Below are 9,649 nucleotides of genomic sequence, written 5' to 3'. Positions count from 1 at the left end.
CAAGGGTGATCCATGTGAAGCCCTTAGCGCAATGCTTGGCATATACTAATCACTCGATCAATGCTGATTCATCATTAGTAACAACAAAAAGATTTGAACCTCGAGAGGTTCAAACGTCTTTCCTACTTACCTCCATTGTAAAACCTATGACTTTGAAACACTGCTCAATTAACTCATATTGGGATTTATAGAAACTATTATTCGTCATATCCTGTACTGTTCTGAGGTGGTCATTTTGTAGGTATCTGAAAAAAAAATGAAAGGATGGATGAAAATCTAAAATTAAGGGGAAAGTGAAAGTTTTATTTATGAAAGTACAACCTGCTGGGTTACCTGGGAGGCTTATTTTCAGGCAATTTGTAATGGGCTAGTTTCTTCTTTTCAGCTAAACCAGCGTAGATGTAGTAAAAAACATGAAAATTTTTTTCTCCACTGCAAAAATAAGACGTTTTCAGTAAGGTGGTTAGTAAGAATATTTATTAATCATTCAAATTACTTGGCAATATAATTATCAGAAAAACAACAGCTGCGCGTGCCAATGTGGGCTTCCCAAAATACTGGAATTTGGCTTTCTGTGTTTGCTATCGTTATTATTATTTTCAACAACCACTGTCATTAAATTCATATAAATTGCTGAGTACTTTATATAAATCATTCAACACTTATGCTACCAGGCATTGTTGTGGGCACTGGGGATGTAGCAGGACAAAACAGTCAAAAACCACTAAACTCTTGGAGTTCACGTACAAGTGGTACAGACAGAAAAAGGATCAAATTAATAATACATAGACAGCATGCCAGATGACTTCAAGTGCTACATTATCTCGTTTACCTGCCATATCCCCTAGTTATTCAGGAGGTTCCCTCATTTCACATCCAAGGAAACTGAGGCTCAGAGGGGCTACTAATCTCTGGGTTCAAACCAGGGCTGCTCGAGTCCAAAGCTCGCATCTTTAACCACCTTGTTACGCTGCCTTTCTGGGGTTCGGTTTTCTCACTTGTATGAGGCATGTGTTTCTTAGGAGTCTCAAGGTCCATGACTCTGTGGTTCTATACATAAAGAGCATTTCCCAGATTCTGGAATCAGACAGTTAAGGGAATGTGGGTCACAGCAGGGTCCATCTCAGGCTCCGCATGGTCCACGACATCACCGCGGGGACTTCAGCGTTCCTCCTCTCCTCGTCTTCCTTTTGCTCTGGAGAGTTCCCGGGATGGCTCACGCTTCCTCTCCAGGATCGGGCAAGTCCTCTTCAGAAACAGAATGATCTTCCTACAGGTTCACGGTCTCCACCGTTCCTCTTTGGCCTGCTTTGCTCCTACTCAGATGGCCGTGACGGTTGTCTGGGAGACCCTGGGGTTTGCATCTGTCTTGTGGCACTGCCCTTCTGATGCTCCCACGGCACCTCCCTCTCCTTTGGGATGGTCCTCAGTCCTCCCTTGACCACTCACTCCATTACCACCAGGCTCACGAGACCGGGGTTGGGACAGAGAAGGGTTCCTTCTATAGGAACGAAATTAATTACAACCCTCAAAACCTAAAGCCTTGCTGTCTTTATTCCTTTTTGTATTACTCCTCTTTCAGTTAGTATGAGTCCCACCCCATCACAAAGCTCTGTGTCAGGAGGGTCTGTGTCAGGAGGTACCAAATTGTCGCTGCACAGTGCTCCTCCCTGCCACTGCACTGGTCAGAGGTCTTCCAAGAAACAGGACCAAAAGGGCGTGTGTGTGTGTGCGTGTGTGTGTGTGTGTGTGTACATGCACACGCGTGTGTGTAAAGAGAACGAAAGAGAGAGATTGATTCAGGAGAGAAAAGAGAAACACTCCAAAGACAAATCTTTGGCAAATACACATTTTGAGAATGGATGGATGAATCTGAGTCAGAGGTGAAAAATTCAGAGGTGTGAGAAAAATCAGGAATCCACTCACAGAAGAAAAAGCAGGTGAGCTTTTCGAGAAAAGCAGTAGTCCCCTGGCTGAGATGCTGAAGTGAGAACTGGCACATCCTTCAGAATGGTTGTAGTCACACCCCAAGTCATGATCTGTTGCAGTCAGCAATAACACCTCAATGAACACTAACATTGTGTACGGAGCAAAGTTAGGACAAATCTGTAAGTTTAGTTCTTGTCTTTTCTCACCACAAAATAACAAAACTTCTCTAAGACTGGCACAGCTTATAATTCAGTGTGCTTTGTTCTAATGAAATCACATTGATTGCTCGGTGTGTCACACCTTTAATGCTTAAATGATGCAATGTACAATTAGAGAAGTGACTCATAAATGTAGACACACAAAATTGGTGGTTTTCTCTTTAATTACCAGTTTATGCCTACTGAGAACTGTAATTTGACAGGACCTGGAGGTGCTATAGGAAATAGACTAACCTTTAGTGGATAAACATTCAGAGAGTTAAAGAAACAGGAAAAGAAGGTATGGCCAAGAATTACCAGTTCCATGTCTTGCCCTAACTATATCAAAGCTGTGCCTAAGACAGAGGACCACAGCCTTGGATACATGCTCAGAATGGCATGGGGACAAACACAGAGCCTCAGAAAGTTACCAAATAGTATTTCTCTGTCTCTGGTCTCAACCCCAATAATGTATCTTGTAATACTTCTTTAGAGTCCTACTCAGCCATCTGCAGGAAGGTCCTCAGGTCTGTCTCATATGTGCTCATCTGCCTCGGACCCTGGGGACCACCTGTGCAGCCAAGGCCTCGAACACTCTCAAAACCATGGCAAATTCCTCACAAGGCTGCAGCTTATCCCACCTGTGAAATGTCTGAATCTCTGACAAGGTGGCTCGCAATAAGGCTTAGAAAGACAACAATGCAGCTTTGCGTTCATATTCATGAAACAGTGCTTTTAATTTTTCATTTTTAATTACAGCTCCCTCCTCAAGACATGTGGTCTCCTCAATCCCTCTACCAGCCACCGCCTGCTCACACTTAGCAGATGAACACAATTCCTACTTTCTTGAGAGATGAGAAACCAACAAGCGATCAGCAAGCTTTCTGTCAAAGCGTACGTGGCTCTCCAGGAGACTGTGAGCTGCTTTACTGCAGGAATCCTATCTTATTTAGCTTTGCACATACTGTGCCTAGTAAATTCCTGGCACGTAGTAGGCACTCAATAAATATTTGCCAAATGAATGGATGAATGAATGAATGAATGAATGAACTGTAGTCAGAGAGACATGGGTTCAAATCCCAACTCAGTCATTTATCAGCTTCCTGATATTAGGCAACTTATTACAATTCTCTTAGTCTCTGTTTCAGTAATTGCTCCATAAATAATGCTGTCCCTTCCTCCAGAGTAGAGAGCACCACATCTGCCACTTTGTCGACGTCTGCTGTAGCGTCTGATAAAATGCTGGGCATGTGAGGGAAAAGCAATCAATGCTGAAATAAACTGTAGTGACAGGAGAAAAATGCAGTGAAACAGCTATAATTTATATTTACGAGAATTATCTAGCATTGACTTCGATGAGCTCACTTTCTTCTTTTAAGGATTTCTTTTTTAGAATCATCTACATTGAGAAGAGGATTTAAGCCACAAGTTATATGATAGTACCATTATTAAAAATATAAAAATAAACATATCAAAGATGACCATTGGGGTGGGATGACATGGGCAGAGGCAAAAAGAGAAAAAGCACTTATTCATTTAAAAAAAGGATAAATTCATTTAAAAAAAAAAAAACACAATTGTTTGCTTTGGTTCTTTTCTGCCACCTCAGACCCAAAAGGCTTCTGTAGAATTGAAAAATGCAACTGAAATTCAGTTTAAAAAGTTGTAGAAAAAATGGAAAAACTGTAAGGCAGCTGTGCTCAAATTATAACTGAGTTGTCTTTCAACCTGAATGTAAATTTGGAACTTAGAGGGCTTTCCCACAATACATGATGTTGTAAAACTAGAATAGCTCTTTAGGACAGCTGGGAAAAAAGCTTACTTAATTCATAGTATGTCTAAAATATAATCTTAATTGCATGATTTCCTACAGAATTTTGATAGGCATTCTCGAGATTATTTCCATGGTTACAGATCCAGGGCCTCATTGTATAGCTCCAGAGGTTACTGTCCACGATTTATTCTATATGTGACTGACATTCCTGCACATAAGTCCATAGAACTTACTGTGAATGGTGCCCCCTGACTTTGTGCCACATGGTGGCCCCATCTAAATCTCAATCATTTAGCCTCTCAGGTAGAGCTGCCCCAAAGATCTGAAGGACCGAGGTTCCTCTAGGCATGGGTAGCAAGGCCACCCATATAATTAGGATTATATTATGTTATTTCTAATCTTCACTCTGCTACCAACACTAGTACTGTTGATAATGGCTTAAACTTACTATGTGCTAGTCATTGTGCTAAATACTTGACAGGCATTATCTTAATCAATAGGTCTATTGCTATTTCCATGTTAAAGATGAAAAACTGAAGTGCAGAGAGGTTAAGTATTTCAAATCATATACTCAGTAAGTTGCAGAACAAAGATCCTAGAAAGGTCCTTAAAATTCAAATATCTTACCCAAAGTCAACCTGCATGGAGTAGAAACACAATTAAAAACCATATCTGTCAAATATTCTTTCCTTACATATTCTGAATTGATGACCAAAGGATAATTATCTACATTGAGGGTTGAGCTCAGAAGCTGGACTCTAGGCAACTTATCTTCACAATTTGATCATAATTAACTGATAGCAAATTTGAAGGCACTTAAATAGTAATGTACTAATATATAACAAGAGCTTGTGTTTCCATAAATTTAACATATGACATATTATCACAATAATGTAGATATGTTTGGCATAAAATCAACATAAAAATATGAAAGCCTCTAACTTGCTTAAAAAATGTGTGTGTGTGTGTGTGCGCGTGTGTGTGCGTGCGTGTGTATAACCACCAGGGTAGAAATCTAATGTTGTGACTATAGTTTCCTCATAAGAATGACAAAGATGTTTTGGAGTCATTAGGCCAGGAGAGAAATTTGGTCATTCAGCTACAAACTGCCAAAAAGAACTCATTCAGCCTAATGCCAAAACATCATATCGGTGGCTTAAATCAGCTGGCAATAAAAAGGGTAACTCAATAAAGCCTGTTCCTGAATCCTTTATTTGGTCCCTTGTGTATAACTATAAGAAAAACAGGACTGATACAAAGGCCTATTTATACTTTTTAAAAATTCTTCTTATTAAAAGAATAAAATGACTGCTATTTCTAATTAAATTTCACATTAGTTTTGTGTAAAGAAATATATTCTCTCTTATCTCAGAAATCATTCTAATTTATCCCGTCCATATCTGTGATAGGCATAGGTTTTCTATCTGGCATCATCAATTTTAGGTTATTTTTTAACTCCTCTACTGGACGTTAGGGTAGGACAGTACTGAGGGACCTCTTTGTTTCTAATAGTAAGTACTCCGCACGTAGTAGATAATCAATAAAATTTCATTGAATTTTTGTTGCTATGGCATTTGTGACACATGTCATTCATGACATGCATTTTGCTTAGGACACACATGTTGCTCTGGGCATGTATATCATCTATGACACATATTTCAATGATGACACATCACCTATAACACATGTGCCACTAATGACATCATTTATGACAGCATGCTGCTTGGGGCTCATATGCCACTTATGACACACATGTCACTTATTTCACAGATGTCACTCATGGTATGTATGACATGTGTTGCTTATGACACATATGCCACTTACGCCACTATATTTGCTGTTTCTCAGAAAATAGAAGATGTTTGATGTGAACTTACAGGGCTTGGTGGATAACTCGAGATTTCTCCAGAAGGTATTCATAAATCTGTGCTCCCACTACAGCTCCAGAAGAGGTAAATTTCATTTCTAAGTATTTTCCAAATCGGCTGGAATTGTCGTTTATAACAGTGCAGGCATTGCCAAAGGCTTCCACCAAATTGTTCACCTGTAAAATCTTCTCTTGAAGGGTTATATTACCAGCCTAGAGAAAACATCAAGATACATTTAAAAAATATAAAAAATTAATTTTGTATATAATAAAATGTCTCTTTGATAAGCACTTTATGTAGGTACAAATGTATGAGAGCATATTGCCAGACATCGCAACCTGGCCTCTCTCCCCACCCCAATATGCATATTCACCCACTTGCTTCCTTAGAGAGGTGAAGAGACTTTCTATGCTTCTATTTAAATATAGTTCCGTTTAGTGATTTACAAACACAATTTATGCATACTGAGGTACATGTCTCATTTTGTTAATCCTCTTCTTCCTTCCTGGGCCCCGTCCAAATGTTTCCCAAAGCCAGAACCTGAAACTAGGGGAGTAAAGGTAATGTGTAAATTTGAAATCAGAGGAAAGGGAATAATTGGGAAAATTAAGAACATCTTAGAAGTGTGGGTGGGGAATCCCAGGCGAGGCCAAGGGGCCTGTCCCTCTGTTCTTTCCTACCCCTTCTCAGATTCTCTTCCCCTCAAACAAGTGTTACTTTTCTTTCTTTGTCACTTTCCTTGAAATTCCACTAAGTAGAAATTTATTTAGATTAAAAGCCAACCCCCTCTAGAAAAGCATCCTCTACTCTGAGAAGCTTAAAGAGCTATCAGTCAATCACATCTTGGTAGAAACTGGATCAAATAGATTATTTGCAGTGAAATACCTTGCTGAGCTCAGCTGTGTGAAAGGTATCACTATTTTGGAAGTCAGGGAGATGAGAAGTAGGTATTTTTGGAACACAGGCTACGATAGAATGTGAGTGGGCTGGAGGGGACATTCACCGTGAGGTTCTAAGGTCATATAAGGATTTGGGGTATTTTCTAAAAGAGGCAATAAGGGTTGAGAGAAGAGAGTAACAAGAATTGGGACAAACTTAGCTCTTTTGAAATGTTGTTTGGAGCTGGTCTTGCACCCGTGAAAAAGGTGAGATAACATCTTCATTATCAATGTCCAGCTAAGTAAGGTTTTGGAACTGCATATTACAAATGCAAATTCAATCCACCAAACTTCCCATATTTGAACCTGGTAAGTCTTTATCAAGGAGATAAGTAAAAAACATGATAAGACCTAATACGGGTAGGATTCTGAGATGTATGTATGTGTGTGTGTGACTATATATCGCCATCCTCAATTAATATCAAATCACATTTAGATCTAGAACAAGATAAAGAGATTAGATAAACAAGTTTGCTGACATCTACAAAATAATATTCACCACACACAAGTTAATCCATTATTGATAAGAACCTTTATCCGTCTACAAATCTGGAAAGAATGGCAAAGGCCCGTCTATTACAAAGGCTCGAATAAATTAACTCAGGTTTTCATCTCTTCCATGTCAGGACAGTACGCTGTGCCTTGCTACCCCTCTCCCTCCAAAATCACATCTTATTTCACTGTACTTGAAACTTTTTAGAATGATACTCATCCTAATTATAAGGAGAGGGGAAGCTGATGGGCAAGGGGATGGAGAAGGGACTGAGATGACAGCCCTGAGGGAGCAACACCTTCCTGGTCTCTTCAGGCTCTTCCAGTCCTTTGGAGTCACAGGTCTGGTCAGTAGAGGTTACAGTAATCCATGGGCAAAGTGTATTTCTACTCCACACCAATACACGTGATTGAAAATATTAAAACCAGTTAATTGATTTTTAACAGGAACGTGGAATTCTTTAAACTCATTATATTGAAAATGAATTAGACTCGATTAAGCAGTTGTTTTGACACTATGACGTCTCATCCTTTTATAGAGAGGTTAGATCTGGCCTTGTACCTGTAGTACTTTGTAACACAAAATTCCTATAGTTAAATGAGGGCAAAAAATTTAACATGCCTCTAATTGTAACTATGTAGATCACAATAAAAATTTTCACAGGGATAAGTTGTACACGATGAATTTTTTAGCTATTAGTTTAATAAAAACACATAATTCTTCATCTATCTCATATCAAGGACTCTACCCAGAAGATCAAACCAAGTCTCTATCATCAACTTCCCTTTTTCAAAAATTAAGATATAATTTACATATAGTAAGAGTCATCCTTTATAGTGCAAAGTTCTGAAAGTTCTTAAACACATAAAATCATATAACACCCACTACAATCCACAAATAAAATAATTCCATCAGCCCCCCAAACTGTATCATTATCTTTTGTAGTCAACACCTCCCTCTATCCTCAGCCAGTGATAATCACTGATCTGTTTCTGTTCCTATAATTTTAAATTTGCCAGAATGACAGATAAATGGAATCACACAGTATGTAGTCTTCTGAATCTGGCTTCTTTGACCTAGCATAACACATTGAGATTTATTCAAATTTCATCTAATAAAATTCATTCATTACTTGTACTGGTGTCTTTTTATTCATTTTTTACTTATCTGATTTCTTATTAATGAGTTTTAAGAGTTTATATATATATATATGTATATATATATATATATATATACATATATATATATATATTAAGGATACAATCTTTTATTAGATATGTGACATGCAAATAGTTTCTTTGAGTCTGTAGCTTGTGGTTTCACTTTCTTAACAGTGTCATTCAGAGAACAGAAGTTCTTATTTTGGTCAAATTCAATTTTTTCCTTTATGGATTATGCTTTTTATGTTTTATCTAACAACTATTGTGGCTTCATAGTAAGTCTCAAAATCAGGTAATGTTATTTTTTCACAGATCAATTTGTGGAGATTTGACATGTTGATAATATTAAGTCTTTTAATCCATGAACATGGTATATCTCTCTATTTAGGTCTTTTTGAATTTTATCAACTTTTTCTACTTTTCAGTATATAACTCTTCCATTTGTCTTATAAGATTTAGATTTAAATAGTGTATGTTTTTTGATGCTATTGTAAATGATACTTTTAAATTTCAATTTCCAACTGATCATTTCTGGTATATATGTATAATTATAAAAATACAATTGATTTTTGTAATAGTAACTTCTCTTTGGCCTGTTAGCAACAAAAGGAGAGAAAATAAAAAAAAAAAAAGCATTTAGTGACTGAGATGGAGCTAAAAAGAGAGAAAACCAGTTACAAAGCTTTACTGACTAAAAGTTAAGAAAAGTTAGAATATCCTCAAAACACAGCATTGCTTTTTATATTGTTGATTATATTTTAAATTAATAAAGGATAACAAGTGTTTTATAATTTCTGTACATTATTAAATTTGAGAATTAGTGAATAGTAATCTAATCAGTCATACTAGGTTCTAAAATCCAACAAATATTTGTTAGGGCAGAGAAAAATTAGCCTGTACCTTTCCAAGCACCGTCAGCTGCTGAACCAAAAGATGAGCGCTTTCAGTCTTTCCAGCACCACTTTCTCCAGAAATCACAATGCACTGAACAGTGAGAGAAGGAAACTGTAAGAAGGCTTTATCCCCACAAAACGTAGCTGACACACAAGAGACTAAGAGTGGAGTTTCTAAGAACATGAGACTCCTTACCTGGTCTGAGCTATATGTCACCATAGACTGGTAGCCTAAGTCAGCCATCGCAAAAATGTGAGGAGGGCTGGCAGTTCTCTTTGCTCCAATATATAGTTTGGAATGCTGAGGGTTAAAAATATAAGTATATATTGTGTAGGGATTTTTTGTTGTTGTTTAAGCCCTAGATTATGTACAGAGAGCTCCAGTTTTTAAAACAAA

At 37.7% G+C, this 9,649-nt stretch overlaps 1 protein-coding gene across 4 annotated transcripts in view; it reads right to left on the bottom strand.

Moving 5' to 3' along the window:
• Positions 1-9,649, bottom strand: part of MYO3A (myosin IIIA) — a 186,539-nt gene that overhangs the window by 85,903 nt on the left and 90,987 nt on the right. For all 4 annotated transcript variants that reach the window (XM_039877584.1, XM_039877586.1, XM_039877582.1 and 1 more), the window contains exons 12-16: positions 9,449-9,553; positions 9,260-9,343; positions 5,778-5,980; positions 334-432; positions 131-245 (exon numbers count right to left, since the gene is read on the bottom strand). In XM_039877584.1, coding sequence (XP_039733518.1) covers positions 131-245; positions 334-432; positions 5,778-5,980; positions 9,260-9,343; positions 9,449-9,553 — 606 coding nt within the window. The remainder of the gene's footprint in view (positions 1-130; positions 246-333; positions 433-5,777; positions 5,981-9,259; positions 9,344-9,448; positions 9,554-9,649) is intronic.

Source organism: Pteropus medius, unplaced genomic scaffold (assembly GCF_902729225.1).
Source record: "Pteropus medius unplaced genomic scaffold, Ma_sr-lr_union100, whole genome shotgun sequence".
NCBI classification, from domain to species: domain Eukaryota; kingdom Metazoa; phylum Chordata; class Mammalia; order Chiroptera; family Pteropodidae; genus Pteropus; species Pteropus medius.
This window is presented reverse-complemented; position numbering and strand designations above follow the sequence as displayed.